The sequence below is a fragment of the Pituophis catenifer genome, unplaced genomic scaffold (genome assembly GCF_029215685.1).
Source record: "Pituophis catenifer annectens isolate HBS135680 unplaced genomic scaffold, rPitCat1.0.hap2 SCAF_2, whole genome shotgun sequence".
Taxonomy (NCBI): domain Eukaryota; kingdom Metazoa; phylum Chordata; class Lepidosauria; order Squamata; family Colubridae; genus Pituophis; species Pituophis catenifer.
Genome location: NW_027256882.1, coordinates 98,889,825 through 98,908,153, shown reverse-complemented (window position 1 = coordinate 98,908,153; position 18,329 = coordinate 98,889,825). Strand labels below are relative to the sequence as shown.

The window sequence follows — 18,329 nt, the reverse complement described above, 5'->3', positions numbered from 1 at the left end:
TTGAGGAGCACCCGGAGGCTCCAACTGGTCCAGAATGCAGCCGCGCGGGTGATCACGGGAGCGACAAGGCACTCCCATATAACACCTCTCCTGCGCATGCTGCACTGGCTCCTGGTGGTCTTCCGGGTGCGCTTCAAGGTGTTGGTTCTCACCTTTAAAGAGCTCCATGGTTTAGGGCTAGGGTATTTACGAGACCGCCTTCTGCTACCGATAACCTCCCACCGGCCAATACGCTCTCACAGAGAGGACCTCCTCAAGGTGCCGTTGGTCAAGCAATGTCGGCTGGCGGCCCCCAGGGGGAGAGCCTTCTCTGTGGGAGCACCCGCCCTCTGGAACGAGCTACCTCCCGGAATACGGCTGCTCCCAGATCTCCGCACTTTTTGTAAGGCCTTGAAGACGTTTTTATTTCAGCAAGCCGGCCTGGCCTGAATAGGTTTTATGGGTTAGTTTTTTAATTGTATTGCTAGGGGTTTTAAATTGGGGCGGCCATTTAATTTAATTTATTTTTAATTATTTTAACTTTTATATTGTATGTTATTTTAATTCTTGGCTGTTCACCGCCCTGAGTCCCTTCGGGGAGAGGGGCGGGATATAAATTAAATAAATAAATAAATAAATAAATGAATAAATGAATAAATGAATAGAATAGAATAGAATAGAATAGAATAGAATAGAATAGAATAGAATAGAATAGAATAATACTGACCTTCAGTAAAGCATTACAGTATTGGTGAAGTGAAAGAATTTTGAAAACTGAAATTCGATATGAATGCTAAGTACAGGTAGTACTTGATTTATGTCTACAATTGAGCCCAACATTTCCATTGCTAAACAAGGCAGTTGTTAAGTGAGTTTTGCTCCATTTTACAACCTTTTTTGTCACAGCTGTTAAGTGAATCACTACAGTTAAGTTAGTAACATGGTAACTTAACAACTGTCAGTCTGGCTTCTCTATTGATTTTGCTTGTCAGAAAGTTGCAAAAGGTGATCACATAATCCTGGTTCACTGCAATTGTCACAAATACATGCCAGTTGCCAATCGTCTGAATTTTGATTATATGTCCATGGAGATGCTACATTTTTTTAAGTATAAATTACTTTTTCAATACCTTTGTAACTACAAACGGTTAATAAATGAATGGTTGTAAGTCAATGACTACCAGTGGTGCAGTTAGGCTCGTTTTATTAACCTTTGGCTCACAAACACGTAGAACATCATTGTGTCTTTAATTTAGTTGATTTGGTCCAAATCATATACTTAATCCTTATTGTCGTATAGAAAACAAAAAATATGATAAGCTGGTAAAATAAAAGCAGCATAAAAATGAAATACATGGTAATATTTTCCTTTGGCCACAATGGAGCAATAGTACTGAAATGAACAAATTTGCTTTTTTATTAATAGTTCTTTTGTTAATTTACATTGTAATAGGTGTGGTTGAATATTTGAGCACTGGTGGCGTAGAAACAAATCATAAAGATTTCAAGGAACTGAGATATAATGAGAGTCTCACTAACTTCAGTTATAATGGGAAAAATGGAACTACTAATGGAAGGATTACTCATGGTTTCAAGTTGAAGAGTGCCTATGAGAATGGTTTAATGCCTTACACAAATTACACATTTGATTTCAAGGTAAGATTGATTTTATACAGAGATTATGACTCCTTAAAACAAATTCCCATTGCACTAATGTTGCTTTAAGGTTTATGTAGTTTAGCGTGGAAAACCGAATCCAGAAACATTATGAAATGTGAAGTCAATTATGGTAGGAATTAGGGATGTACAGGCTGAGAATGTGCAGGGCTTTGGAAATTGAAAAGAAAGAAAGAAATAATTTTCTGTTGTAATTATCTAGAAGTGTCCCCTAAGGTTCTGTTATTTCATATGTATATAAAGTTTCTGGAAATGATCATCATAGGATTAGATCTAGTTGTTGGTAACATTGGTTTATTTTTATTGTTCTGTAAATTCAGGACATCTCAGAAAATCTTGAGCATTTCCAGGTTGTTTGGGAGAACAAACTGAAACTAAACCAGGACAAGACATATTTGTTACTGAATGTGGGAGATGGATTTACAATTTTGAAGAAACACTTACTATGAGTGGAGTGGGATGGCATTTATTCTTAAGGATCAGGGACGGCTTGAGATTATCCTATTTGATTCATCATTGATGAAGAAACAATCATATAACATCAGTGACCATGTGGATCTTTTATCATTTTCATCTGATAAATCAGACCTGTCCCTGCCTGGCGAGAGAGACTTGGCTTTGGTGACTCATCTCCTATTGACCTCAAAGAAGCACTTACTGCTTATCTTGCCAGAGATACATTTGACACTAGCGATTAATTCTGCTTTCTGTAGATATAACAGATGGCCTCAGGAGATGAAGCAAGCTCCTTTCTTATTACAGCTTAGAGGGGGCTCAGAAAATACCTGAGTTTTTATTTGCTTTTAAAAACAGGGTATAATGTTAAAAAGGGGGGGAATTGGGTGAAAATACCCCACAAGTAAGGAAATGACCAAAACATGTTATGTACATTTAAAACCTTTTATTTCTTCAATTTATATAGCTGTGAATCTCACTTTTATGTGATTCTAGGCAGGTTGCAATAAAACAAATAAAATGCATAAAATATTCAATATAATAAATAAATAAAATTCACAGCAGCCAGCATAATCTAACCAATCATTCACACAGCCAAGCGATAGGTCGTAATACATGCCCAGGGCACCAGGCTAGGCTCCAAAGCCAAGATTTCAAGGTTTTACAAAAAGCCAGAGCCAATCTAATATGTGAGAATGATGTTCCAAACAGTGGGTGCCACAGCAAAAAAGGCTGTCTTGGGCTCCTCTAGCCAATACTCCTTAGTTGAAGGTACTTAGAGGAGGGGTCCCCAACCCCAGGTCTGTGGACCGGCACCAAACCGGGCACATCAGAAACAAGGCTGTGCAAACAAAGCCCCATCTATGGGATGCAGACAACACATGAAACCCTTCCAGTCTGCGGAAAAACCTCTCTCCACGGAACTAGTCCCTGGAGCCCAAAAGGTTGGAGACCACTGATCTAGAGAATGTCCTGCCCTGCCAAATCAGCCAGGACAATTAGCCCAATTTTTAAATATGTCATTAAAATTTGACCCCATGGAATAATATCAGGATTTTCATTGCATTGATAAATAGCCAGCTCGCAATCACACAACAAACACATATTGACAATCCAAAGTTGCAAATCGGAGGTCACATTGTTTTTACAACATGAAGAGATATTGTTTGTTGCTGCTCCACTCCAAAGCTCAAAATCAGTAATTCTTCATACAGGGAGAACTTACATTTTGTGTGTATGTACAATTCAAGAATATATTTCCAGTTTTAAATTACATTGAAGTTTGTAACAGTACAATTACAAATTTAATGAATATTAAACCAAAATTTGATGACAATGGATCGGAACCAGATCATATGATTTAGTGTCCTGTTATCTATTTTACTCTTCTAAAACAGATAGCTAGCCAGACCACCAGTATTCTAATGTTAGGAGTTTGTTTAATATTTTTGTTTTTAAGCACACCTTTGTAAGCTGCCCAAAGCCATTAAGTGGATGAGAGTATATTAATTTTTTGAATATATAAACTCCAGATTAGGAAATCTATTTATAGCTAATACTCTTACTTCATATTATCTCATCATTGCTTCTCTCATGTCTCTTCTCCTTTCCTATACTGATTTTGGAAAAAAAAAACCTTGGCTCAGCAAGGTTCAGATACTGGATTCTGAATAAGATGAACGTTTTTTCTGTTGTATTAGTTCAAGGCAATATTCTTATTATGTACATTGGCTAAATTATTGGTATTTCCAAGAACTACTGGTACTAGTATACTATGAAAGATGTCTGGCAAATGGGGAATTAATTTAGCCTCCATTGTCTCACCTAGAGTCTAGAATTTTCCGTAGCTAAGCAATCTGGTGTTCTCCAGATGTTTAGGCCCCAACCAGCATAGCCAGGGCTATGGGATTGTGTACATTTTAGTTCTAAGCATTTTGAAAATGTCATATTCTGTCCTAAGAAGTAGAATTGGACTTCTTCTAAACCAGTAGAATGAAGATTTCTGTTCTGCCTCTGGGAACAATAAGCCTCACTAATTCTGAAGGCCTTAGTTATGGATCTCACACGCCATCTTTTGAGATTACGTGAATGTGTCAAACCAATTCAGATTCTATGGCTACTCTTACATCACCTCTCCTTTTTTGTCTAGACATTGTGTTTTTTTATCTTTTTGAAAAAGGATATCGTAACCATTGCCATCGCTATAGATAGCTATCCCACTAGTTTCACAACTGAGTTTATGTAACTTCAGTATCATCTGTGGTAACTATAGCTTATTTTCTTCTCTTCACACCAAAATATCACACCATATTTTATGGTGCCATAAACCTGATCTTGTTTTCCTGCAAACAACAGTTTTTCTCTCATTGTGGATCTATCTTTTGATCAGAAGGTAATTAATCAAATTCATCTCCTGAAGTTGGGACCAGGGGCCATTTCTTAATATCACAAATATGAGACAATAGATCATTTTAAAATGTCCCCTATCAAAGTCCTGTATTTCAGCCCACTCACACATGTAGTGGTAGTCATTCTGATGCTGCATATGTTACACCAGGTAGCTAAGAAAGCATGGCAAAAGCCATCTTCCCTGGCTCATGGTTCCAGATATTTAAATGGTTTTTACATTTTTATACCTCTCCTATTCGGTAGTTATGTGAGCTGATTTATTGCACACATCAGCTGTGGATAGAGAGAACTGTAAATTAAATGTTACAGGCAGCGGGGATTGGAGTGACAACCTGATAGCTACAAGCAGTGGAAACTGAAGTAGTAATGCCACATCTGATTTCAAACTATAGGAAAATGTATATTGGAGTAGGTATGTCTGAGAACTCTGCATAGGCCAGCCATCTAAAAATACACCAGTGGATATTTTAACATGAAATTAATGTGTTCATACAAACCTATAGTTTATTAATGTAAAGATATTTATGCAGTTCCTTTCTCTCTTTTTTAGGGTATTATTGATTACATCTTCTATTCTAAACCTCAGCTGAATATTCTTGGCATCTTAGGACCTTTGGATCATCATTGGCTAATAGAGAACAATATAAGTGGCTGTCCACACCCGCTCATTCCTTCTGACCACTTCTCACTTTTTGCACAACTGGAGCTGGTGCTGCCTTTCCTGCCCCCGGTAAATGGAATCCATCTGCCTAGCAGGAGGTAGTCAAGTACATTTTAGAGGACAACCTCGATGTAATTTGTAAAATTGTAAAATCTGAATATAGAGGAGTGAGGTATGGCCAACAGGGATCTTTCTTAATGATCTTAATTTTAAATCTAATAATTTGTTAAAGAAATAGTAAAAGCCAGGTGCTATCAGACACACAATTCTGAGCCCAACATGCTTTATATACTGTTAGACAGGGATTGGTGCATGGGCACCTTTCTTAGATTTGTTACCAATAATCTGTTTGTTTTATCCAATGTAATATTTCATGCCTTGAAAATAGGGAATTACTATAATAAATTCTCTTTTGCACAGATATCTGTAGCACTACTTTTTGAGGCCAGTAGTTAAAAATCAAAAGACCATTCTTCCATACTTCACTCCCTTCTTTTTCAGACTTGTTTGTTTGTAAAATATAGAATTTGAATTTAGCCTTTATTGATTGTATATGAACAACAGAAAACCTGATTTATGAGATTTTGTACTTTAAAAAAAATCAGATTTGGAAAATGATTGTATTGTAAACTAAGGCTAAATTTTTATCTGTTTCATGTGTTATAAAGGCCAGCTTGTAAAAGAAGTTGCACCAGATTTTCTCTGCTAATGATTTGCACTGTTAGGGCTTTTAGCCCATATGTACTACTTCATTTTTTAAAATTGAGAACACCGCTTTTAAATCTGAATTTGGTAAATTCATAGTTAACATGCATCCGTTTCTTTCTTTCTTTTAACTTAAAGTGGCAACTTTCACTTGTTTTTGGAACAGATAAGCTAAGCAGTGTCTGATTAGGCTTTTGTGGATGGATAGCACTCATCAGTTTGATCACTCTAGCATTTTTCCTGTCAGAAGTGGGTTGGGCAGAACATTGTGTACAGCTCTTTAGTTTCTGTGTTGAGTCACCAATTTCCTATCTCCACTGTGCCTGCTTGATTTTGTTCTCAATTAGCACTGCCTGTGCATGCAGAGGGAACCTGGGCATCCTCTTTTATTTTTAAAAAATAATGTTAACATTTTGTGAAAATTTTATGAAGATACTTTTGTATAAGCTGTGGCATCTATTTTGTTTTCCTTTTGTGAAGCGTTGGAATATCACTTTTATGAACATGCTCAGATGGTGGGTACACAAATTCTAAGCTTCTGATACCCCTGCACTGCTTCTTTCAATGTTATTGCATAATGCTGTTTCTTTCCTAGCCTCACTCCCCCACTAAATACCATCATGTGAATTCCTTTTTCAATTTAACTGTATTCCTCAGTCGCCATTCCTTGAAGATTAAGTATGCCGTCTTCTATTTTATGAAGCAGTGTAATTAGAAATGCTTTTTCAGTACAGGTTCCCTAGACAACATTTCAGATCAATCATTAAAGTGACCAAGTCCTTTTCTGTAAAGTGTCAACAAAAATAAAATTGTGTACCCACATAGTGCCATTAGTATTTGAAAGCCGTGTGTGTATGTATTTGTATACACACACACATACACAATTTGTTCTAAAGGGGAATTTTATCGAATCCTTAGTAGGCATACATTCAATATTACCTTATATAAAGAAAGAACTTGGTCAAACTGCTTTTGTTTCAACTGCAGGCAGAGAAATAAAAGCTCGCTCTTGTATTGAGATTCTGAAAATAATGACTTTTTAAAAAATAAAAATGGATCTTAATAATTGAATATTTTATAAAGAGGAAATTATCTGCACTTAGAAGTGCTTAACCATTTTGTTTTGAAGAGAACAATAAATTTGCAATGAATTCATGTTTAAAACATTTTAAAGTTTTAGTAGAAAAAGGGGAGATCTTGAATCCTTGTCTAGGACCTGATTTTTTTTCTGTTTGTCGTTGTTGTTGTGGGTTTTTTTTGTTTTTTGTTTGTTTGGGTTTTTTTTTTTAGTTATTCAAATACCAAACATGTCCAGTTTATAATCAGTACATCGGAATGCTGGTAACAATTGATGTAGTAGATCCAATGAGTAGTGATGGTTTTTTTGTTCTTTTGTTCTTTTTTTGGTTGGGGTTATTTTGTAAAAGTGTGAATAAAAGGTGTTTTACTCATCTTTCCTTAACAATGTGTTGGTAATATATGTCATGACAATTTTCTCTGACAGTGGAACCAATTTAGCTTGTCATATTTTGCAACTCTTTTGTTTCCTGATCATCTGGATTATTTAGTAGTATGTCCAGAAAGCTTTATAGAAGGGAAGCACTTATACATTTTATATTTCTTGGAAGGAGTTGATTTTTTTTTTCCATTTAATTTGGAGCTTGAGTGCACTTGGTAAATCTTAAAGGTTTAAGCTTTACAAATCCATTTTCACCTTTAATTGTTTCGTCTTAAATACATATCTGTATGAATTTGTGGTAGCATATTCAGTGCTTAGAAGCCTATTCAGGTGCTCTTCTATTCTTGCCTGGGCATATTGCAGTCTCCAAACTGCTCAAATTAATTTTCTATGTTTGGATAAGAAGATGAAGAATAAAATCTCCTCAGAAACAATAGAGCCCCTTTGGCATCAGTGGACCTTTGGTCAAATCCTGCAGCAATGAATTGAAGCTCACTTTGAGGAAATATTCTGCAATTTTACTGAATAACATTAATTGCACCAGGTGTAATACTATTTTTAAATAATTTTCTGCATCAAACAAATTCAGATATTTAATAAATAAAATGCAATAAACGATGTCTTCACAAAATGCTAATTTCCAGTAACTTTAACACTTTATTTTCTTAAGGTGGCTTTGGATGTTGCCATAATATATGTTCAGTATTTCTTATTAATGTAATCACATATATTAAGTCAAAAGCGTAGAGCATCGCTGGGCATGAAGTGTCCTGTCCCTGTCCCCTAATTTAAGAAAAGAACTACATATATCTGTTTGGTTCTGAAATGTGCATACATTCAGTTGTTAACAAAACTTAAATGGAAAATATCAACGTTAGGGATTTTGAAATGTTAAGATCACCGAGAAAAATATCAAGGGTATGTGTGTAATTATTTTGTCCCTGTTTATTTGTGGGTTTAAAACATACAAAGTCTCCATTGTAAAACTAACCATTCAAAATGCAGACTTGCACCCACTTATGTAAATCTCTGATAAAATTATATGAATTTTGCTGTGGCTTAAATATAGAATAGTAGGTTCAGATGTCAAGTTCTCACTTCATCCATAGGACAAAGAACTCAAAGACAAAATAATTGCACTACCATTTTTCAACAGAGTTAATCACTGCAAATTTCCAAGTCAAATTTACTGCTTAAGTAGTGAGTCTGTTTTATTTTCCCATCCAGCCTGACACAGTATTTTCATATATGTTAACTCCTGATATACTTTTCAGTTGTGTAAGCTTCTTTAAAATGTAGGTAATCTTGGTATGTTTAAGTAGTGTCTAAATTTTAGATAGTCTCTATTCACAGTACTTCTGTATAACGTGTAATGCACTGGACTAACTCTTGTTTACCATATGTGTAACAAAAAAACAAACAAAAAAAAAACCAGCACATCATCTGCACTAAGCTCAAAGAATGTTGCATTTGTCCATAGGCAGCTCTTCAATATGATAAATGGGAAATTGAATATGGTCTGATGGTAAACAAGGGCTTTTACTGTTCTCTTCAGTGGAACTTTCTTCTTGGTCAAATTTTAACTAGCTAGTATTATATTTATATACAGGGTTGTCTTTTTTTTCTTTACCAATGTATTTTCCTACTCATAGCTGACCAATAAATTCAATATCTGTTTCAAATCTCCTTGAAGTCTAATTTTCATATTTCATCTGTGTATGAATATATCTAATTTCATTAGATTATTCGGTTGTTTTTACAGTAAGGGTGAATCTTGTCTTAAGGAAGATCTCTGTTTTGACAGACCATAATTCCGTTTAATTGACCAGAGCAATTGAGACTGAAAATGCAAGTAGATACATTTTGAATCCTTGGATTTCTATCGGAAAGAAATGGCATTTCTATTTTGTTTGCTTTTTGCCTTTCATTTTTGCCACTTAAACCAGGAATTACATTTTTTTAATATCTATGGTGCCTCTGATAAAAGGAGTATAAATGTTGACCTGATTATTTGACTACAAATAGAATGGCATATATTTTTCAAGAACAGGAACAGTGAAATATTGTCAGAGCTCTCATTCAGTCTGAAGAACAAGTTTCTTTCAAGGGTCTTATGGTGAGGAACTTGCAAGATCTAGAATTTACATTTCTGAGAACTTCATGCTTTGGAATCATGTTTGATCCTACAGGATTGTTACCTCTGCTGTGATAGTTGATGCTGTTGGTATCAAACTTGTATGAATGAATTTTGTCGTCTCAGCCTCTCTTCTGAATATGGTCACTAGTAAAGGAGCAAATTGGAGACATAGATCATGAGAATGATCTCACCGCTCTTCCTACAATTTCTAGCCAAATGTTAGACCAACAGACTCCAACCTTTCCACCTTTGTGGACTGGCGGAGGGGGGGGAGAGCAAATCCACTTGTGCCACTTGCACAAGTGGAGCTGTGCGCATGAGCCCGCTCGCCCGCTTCTTGCACAGCCCAGGGGTTGAGGACCCTTATGTTAAACCACTGCAAGCCCTTTATTGTGTGGTATTTGCACATCTAATCCTGAGTAAATATAGATGGTCTTTTTCTATAACTGGTTTTAATGCTCTTCCTTCCTCCCTCTAGGTGGGTAGATTTCATGAGACCACATCCTCAGAGACATAGCTTTTGTGGCTCTAGGGAGGTTAAACTCTTGCCCGTCTCTTTTTACTGTCTCCCTTGTGTGTGTATGATATGCTGACACATGTTTTGCTCTCCCCAATTATATCCAAATTTAAGGGACATACAGATAAATTTTATATTCATTATTTTTAAACCATGTTTTCACTCATATTCCAAGTTGCCAAATACCTTTACTGAGCCATACCGTTTTGTAAAACTCTGACTTAGATGCATTGTTCTATTGTTTTATGATTGTTTGGTAATGGGTTTGCCGTGGCGATCTTGTTTCCTTTCTCTTATTAGTGATACTGGTCAAAGTTCTGATAAAATAATTGCATTTTGTTTACATTGCTGGGATTTAAATCAGTGATTCTGAAACCTTAGTAGATGTAACTCTAGATGATGTAGTGAAGAGGGGGAAAAAATACTCCTAAATGTTCAGATACAAAAGAATTAAACCTAATTTATCAATCTAGATAGAGGATGGAGTCCAGCAAAGCCCAGGAAACTCGAACTGTAAGTAATCAATTAGGAGCAAGAAAGCTCTTCACAGATTAATTTTGAAAGATGGAAAATGGACCCTGTTGGATGTTCGTTCTATATTATATCTTCCCAACAGGAAGAGGAAACCATTGTTGGCTTGCTCCTTCCAAGGGAAAACTAATTGTCCGAGTCCTGGAACGAGGATTGGAAAATCAGAAGAAATTTATTCTCTGCAAAAAAAATGGGATTAGATATAATACAATGTGTATTATAGATTGAACTGAACTCTTCTTTGTGTACTTGCTATATACAGGAATCCTCATGTGGACAGGAATCCTCATTTCCTTGTTTCCCTTTGTCTTTTTAATTCTAAATTGGTTCCTTAACAGTTAACACATAATAAATCTTAAAGTATCTTATTATCCTGACATCTCTTCTACCAAAGAAGAAAGCTAAAACCCTGTGCACTTCTGATGCTACAGAAGAGAATGAAAGGAATAATAAACAGGAGGACTTTCCACTCCCTTCCAGAGTGTGGAAAAAAATTTTCTGTGTGAAAACAGTAGCAACACTTCAAAATTGTGGTGATTCCAACAGCAGCGATTGTGAGAAAGATTAATCTATTCCAGAAGGGCCAACTTGCTACACTTTGGTGCAGAGGTGTCTAAATGTATATACTCTACTACAATGAAACACAAGTCAATGAAATATTAAGGAGCTTAAAAACTTACTATGAATAAAAAATAGAATAACAGAATGCGTATAAATATGTGCCTGTCTTTTTCAAGAAATAACGGGAGTATTTCTGTAATAAAAGGATCCTGGTTCTAGAGAGCTACAGTTACATAGTAGCTGTGTGACATATCTGTGACATAGATATAAAAAGCTACGAGCTAGTGATCTAAATTGCATTAAATACCTTAAAAATATTCATTGAATCTGTGTGGGTATATTAAAAATGATTTTAAAACAAGGACTGGAATTTTAATGGCTTTGAGAACACTTTAAGAGTACTGTATTTTAAAAGTTAAACCTAAAAGGGGAAATATTACCTACTTAATTTTTCTGACAAATGAAAAGATGTATTCATGCCTTTTCTCTGGTACACCCCCCATGAGAGAAAGGTGCTCTAAATATCTTCCATGTAGAGTAACTGCTCTTTTTTCTTCAGAAATATTCCATTTGTCATTGTACTATTTTTGAAAGTGAAGTATTTTGCATTTACTTTAGGTCAAATCTTAGGAAGGATTTATTTTCCTTGCAGACAGCTGGTCATTTGCATTCTTTTAGCTAGTTGTTGAGGTCTATCTGTGTCATCAGGGTCACCTGAATGGTGCAAATGGGTGGGGAGCCTTCTTGGAACTGCTGAAAGGACTGTGTTGTAGATTGGAGATAGATGATGTGGTATCCTGCCCCTCGCTAAATGACTCGCTAAGAAAATGTAAATGACCAGTTGTCTGCAAGGAGTATAAATCCTTTCATTTCCTACCGTCCAGTCAGAGTTGAAGAAGCTTCTTGGATGAGAAGTGAAACATCTTCAAAGAAAAAACAAGAAAGTTCTGTTGCCTTTTGAAAAACCACCTATGACCTGGATGATTGAGAATCTCCAAAGACATATACTATACATGTTAAAAGAAGGACTGAGGACTACATATGGCATCCAATATGTCATAGACTATCTGGCCTGTCTCATTCCCCATTACAATAGGCTGGAACCATCTACTGATGAAGAAGGGGAACTAATCTATTCAATCTCCAACCCCCCCTTTTTTTAAAGCAACCCTTATAGGTGATCCAATATGATATTAAAGTACCTAGGGAAGTGTGCAATCCCCATCCAGGTCCTGACAGGTCATCCAGGACAGCCATTTCATTCATAATCTGCCAAGATTATTGTCTGTTCCTAGGAATACATTATTTAAAAATCAAAGCAAATCACAGCACATTTAACTCATGAAAAAATTAGACTTGGGGCCAACTTCAGGCACACAGAAAATGCTTTGTACACTACAGATTTCAATCCCAGATGTGATGAAATAGCATTTCAACAGTTCTATTATTAGAAAACAAATCTATTAGGGGCAGAGTTCAGCTTACAAATCAAGAGTTTTTGCTTCACCTGAATGTAGCAAGTATACATTTGAATTACTGTATTTGAAGGACCACCTCTCTCCAGTTACATCTACCCATCTCATCAGATCTTTGCAGGAGGAGCATAATGCAGGGTCCCATCAGCCAGAGAATGTACAAAAGAGAGCCTTTTCTGCTCTTAACATCCACCAAGTGGAACATCTTCCCCCTGGATTCAATGGGCCCTGACTCTCCTGGCTTTTTGCAGAGCCCTGAAGACATGAAAACAGGAGTGTGGTTATGCCAGTGTTGTGGCTATATTGAATTTGATGAATGGGAATATGAGCTGTGAGTTTTGTGTATCTTATGATGCTTTTTAAATACAGTAGGCTTTTATATTGTTTCTTGTTTTTAAATTGTATTGGGTTCTTTTTGTATTTGTTTAATTGTTCGTAACAACAGCAACAATATAAAGACTGCTTCACTTCCTAATTAATAACTGGGCTAGCTTTCACAGCATTAAGTATCTGCAGATTAACAGTTATGAAAATGCTTGGCATTTTAAAGATATGCATATTTATTTTCTTCAATTTGGAATATCATGCTTCCGAGATTTGTGTCAGAACTATCAAATCAATCTACTAGCAACTTGATAAACATATCATTCTTACTTATCCAAGCTTGATCTAAAAATGGAGCCTAAATCTTTAAAATAGTTAGCAAAACCTCATGCTTTTTCACATCAAGAAAATCAAAACGTATTCAATCCTCTTATCAATAGAAAGATAAGAGAATATTAATATTTTATTTCTATTTTCCAACCATGGTTAGTTATCCATCATATTAAAATGTTATCCATCATAAAGGTGATGAAGGTCATTTATTAGTCATTTGGTATTTCATTATTCTTTGTATTTTTGCACTCTATTTTTTATAATCTTGATATAAAACCAATAAGCATCATAATTTAATTTCTAACTCAACTGTGATATTACTATCATTTATAGAACTATCTGCACTGCAAACATTTTCACCAAACTTTGAATCTTCTTGAAACTCAGTTTTATAGGCATCACGTCCTACCCATTACCCACCCAAAATTGATGAGTGGAAATGTTTTAGAAGCTCTCTATGCATGGATAAGACAATATTTTGTATGGACTTAAGAAACTGTTTAAGATATTGATATCTAAGATAGTGATTTGTCTGTGAGATTCAGTTTGTTCATATTTTATATTTCTGCATTGTTTTCTAAAAATCATATTAGGAGTTTGAATTTCATATAACATGCAAACCATAATTAATAAGATAGAAGTTTGTGTTACATATTGAGTTGTTTATAAAAAATAAAAGTGGGATACAAATAAAATTTATTAATGAATAAAGAAATAAATATATTAATAAATAAAGACATAAGGATGTCTTATTAAGTTTGAAAACATAAGATTCAGTATTATATTTAGTTGTCTCCCTTTAGATATCAGCAGATACCACATGAAGTTCTGATCAGCATTAAAAGTATGCAAGCCTTCAGAAAATCTGAAAGAGGCAAATTATTTTTTTCACCAAAATGTACATTACATATAGCCTTGTGCAAAATGCTACATTACCACAAGGTGGCAGAATTGATGTGTATATGCATAATGGGAGGACATTAACCATTTTTAACTAAGGGAAAATAGTCTAAAGCATTGGGCTAATAAATAGTGCCATCCCTGTCAAAATGCATGCCCTGTAATCCATCATCAGAAACATTGGAATGTTTATTAGCTGTCACAGAATAAAGTTTGTTACCAGAAAATTGTTCAGTTGCAAAGGAAATTGTACTATTGTTCAGAGATACATTGCATACAGGAGAAGGGAGTGCATCTTCTCAGAGAAAGACCCGATTTCATCACTAAAGTGGATTTTTCAGAACTGTTCAACCTTTTTGAAGTAAAAGATTCTATTGTAGGGTGAAACATCTGCAGCTTCAAATGCCACGTCTATTAGGAAGAGGCAGAAGGTGTTCAACAACCAGGGCTCCTATTAGCACTTTCCCTTCAAACGCTCCATTTAAAAAATAAGTGGGAGTATGTAATGGATGGGAACAATCTTATCAGGGGTATTTATTTCACTGTATTTCACTATTTCACTGTGAATCATAGCTGTTTTATGCTGGGGGAATTTCCCATTTGGTGCCAAATAAGAAGAAGGCAAAGTTGAAACATTTTTTCATGCATCCTAACTTCCCAAATGTTGAATCAGTTTTTTTTCCTGAAATTTGACAGGTTATTGGCATAGCAATCTCTCCATCATTTTATGTGCTATTTTGATTTAAAAATTTACACAGAAATCCCTTTCATTTGAATTTTAACCTCTTTTGCTCCCAAACCTCTCTGGGAATCCATCTGAAATCTGTATGGCTTCAGCTTCCGAGGACATTGTGCTTGCAAGTATTTCCCAACTTTATGATAATGGGAACTTTATAGCCCTTTCTTCATTTTAATTAAATGGGAAGATATAACAAGCTCCACTGCTTTCAAGATGTCTCTTCTGCTCTGGTAACCAGAGTGAGTATAGGTATTCCTGCATATATCTGGAAGTTGGTGGGATGTGGGGAAGCCTACGTTAATTTACAAAATAGACCTTAGATCAGAGATTCTACCTTGCATAAAATAGGGGGAATATACTTTCAGTAAACTGAGTTTTGTTTATGCTTTTAGCACACCTCGCCCAAACAGGCTAAAATTGTGATTGTCCTTCAGGCTAGCTGGGAATACTGCAGCTGGCAGAGGTATGACTAGGTCTAGGGTATATTCTCCACCTAAATAAAAAAAAAATGTGAAAACTTTAATGGGTGCTAGAGGTGTTGACAACATTGGCACCAGAGTTTAAACAACTTTGTTATTTTGGTGGAAACGAATTTGGTTGATGGAAAAATTATATCATTTATACTATAATTTTTTTTAATGTTACTAGTAAGTAATGTTATGTGAGAAAGGATACTCTGTGAAACATGGAACAGGAATAAAATGCTAGAAAAGACTGATTCCTGCAATAAATGAGGATTAAAGAAAGATAATATGTATAAAGTGCACATAGAGAAAAAGATAGCTGCAAAAGAATGTAGCCAAATGAAAGCAAGAAATGGTTAAAAAGAACAGAGAAGATATAGAGCAATTCTGATGGGGAAAAAATGTAAGCAGATGAAGTATGCTAAATAAAGAGCTTTCAGCAGTGGGTGGAATTAAGAATAAAAGCGATGATGTGATTTGGGATGAAACTGAGGGAGAGAATGCTGAAAGAAAGATATTAAAGATTGGATGAGAAGATTGCTAAAATCTCCAAGAGTGGAATTGAACCAAATGCTACAAATGTGATTGTACGTGGAAGACTACATCTGTGATAACTGGAAAAAGACTATTATAGTTCCCCTAGTGAAAAGGAAATCTACTAAGAGTAAATGCAGGAAAATCTCTCCTGTTTCTACCATAACATTAGCTTCCTATCTTTGATATTCCTCTTTGCTAAAGAAAGGAGGTGATGGTATGCAGAGTAAGAGAACAGACTGGATCTTAATTTGATTATTTCTGAGAAATTATTTATGCCTATTTTTTATCCTCAGAGAGTTTGTTAAACTAAGAAGAGTCAAATGTCACTCTGGAGAATCTCTTTGCATTCATTATAGGAGTCTGTAATCATTATGTGCACATCACATTACCCCAATGGCTTTTTTAAAGCTAGCAATGCTTGCAAATCCAGACATAATGGATTCATAATATGAATTTTGATTGCTTTAGTACTACTTTTTATTCAGAATTACACACAAAACCCCTATTACTTTCGCCTGAGCAATAAGACATATTTTGAGATATTTTCCACTTGTGAGGCTAATATTCTACTCTTAAAGACTAGTAGCTGCAAATTATTGCTTTGCATCCTTATTCCATTTTACTTCACACATTTATTAATTTGTTTTACTTAAGACATATATATGGATGTCCAGCTGACTAGCTTACAGAAACAAATTATCAAAACCTAATGAAAAGAATACAAAATCAGTATGCCTTTTCCTATAAAAAGGCAGGCAGTAAGGAAGGAAGGGTTGATTACATGGCAAATCAAACAACAATATTCCCTCATCCAATCAGACACATCACAAAAGACCCAGAGAAAAATTCAAAACTTGGCAGGTTTTCTAAAGACTAGTAGGGTTGATAACAATACAGTACAGTACAGTACAACACAACACAACACATTTCAGAGATTCGGGGTATCACAAAAATAGAAGCCAACTACTCCTATTAGGGACACTTTTTAAAACAGAATTAGGCTGTTCAAAATGATTTAATGAAATGTAAAAATGTGTAAAATGCAATTAGCAAAATATCTGAAATTTCTACTAATAAAAGGTGCGAAGAGCAAAATGATTCATTCATATTTTTTGGAGTTATGTGAGATTATAAAAATTCTGGAGAAGTATAATTAAATGGATAAGTAAATATCATAAAGGAAGACTCAAATCCCATTCCCATATGTTCCATGCCGCTGTCTGAATTACTACCTTTTCAGATAACTCATTCTGTATTTGCTTAATCGTGATTTAATGAACCAAGCAAAAGTTGCTACTTATGCCATACTAAACCCTAAACTATGGTTTATATTGATGGGCTTCTCTAACATGTTAAACCAGCACCAAAGTCAACAATCTGGTTTATGGACTCAGGATTTCTTTTGATAGAAAGTGGAAGGCCTTCTAAGTACTCCTGGGCCTAAATTGCTTTGTCTATTTTATTTTGTTTGGAGAGTGATGTCAGCCTTCTGTAGTAGTCGAGACAAGAAGCATATCCAGAAGTATGAACTCTTAACTTTATTGTATGATTATGTTAACAGAATGTTGCAAGTCCATCTCCCTTCCCCTCACCTTTACAGTCCAAGAAATTGGGGGCGTTTCTTCTGAGATATTTGTCGTGCCCCCATTTCTTCTGCAGGCTCAGCTGCTTCTTGTCAGGTAGTCATCCACAACATGGAGGAGAGAAAGGAACATCCTAAAGAAGAAAGCAGTAAAAAGAGGCAACCAACTAGTAATGCCTGATAAAGACTGCCTTGTCTTTTTGTCATCTCAGAGGATAAGGTATGCCAGAAGATCTCAACAGATTTTTCTTTCATATTCATGTTGTGCTGGAGAATGAGGGAAAAGGGAGGGAGGGAAGAAGAATCAGGCCCAGTTAGTACTTTAATGGTGTCAGAAGGATCAGACACCTTTTTCCAAGGTTCATGCTGAAGCCAGGAATCCAATAAAACATGCCAAACTGTTCAGGCCAAAGAAAATAATACTTATTCAACCCAAGATTGTCAAGTAACATTGGTTAGTGAGCATGAAGAGCCTGCTCCTCTGTTTCCCTTCTTATAGGCTTTTAGTCTAAAGATTTAGAAAAATCATTATCAATAGAATGGAATGCATTAACTTATTTCTCCTTCTCTGCAATCTTTCCTTCCTTTCATATTCTGTTAAAACAGATGTTTCCTTATCTCTAGTTAACCACTGTTAAGTATATTGTTGTTGTGTTACCAACCAGCAGAGTGTAGAGCACAGAGAAACGTTGCTGAGATTTGCAAATAAGAGATGTGCAAACTGGTTTATCAAAAGTTTATTTTATAGTGAAAAAACAATCTCATAGTCTTTAAATCAATCCAAGTCTTTGCCAGTTAAATCAGTCTAGTGATACAAAAATCTTCTTACCACACAAACAGTAGTTGGTTAGAATAACAAACTCACTCTGGTTCACAAACCACG

General features: G+C 35.4%; 1 protein-coding gene across 1 annotated transcript in view; it reads left to right on the top strand.

The window, feature by feature from the left end:
* Positions 1–9,032, top strand: part of CNOT6 (CCR4-NOT transcription complex subunit 6) — a 54,970-nt gene extending 45,938 nt beyond the window's left edge. Inside the window, exons 11-12 of the mRNA XM_070937260.1 lie at positions 1,433–1,635; positions 5,072–9,032. Coding sequence (XP_070793361.1) covers positions 1,433–1,635; positions 5,072–5,284 — 416 coding nt within the window. The 3' untranslated portion in view covers positions 5,285–9,032. The remainder of the gene's footprint in view (positions 1–1,432; positions 1,636–5,071) is intronic.
* The last annotated feature ends 9,297 nt before the right edge of the window (positions 9,033–18,329 follow it).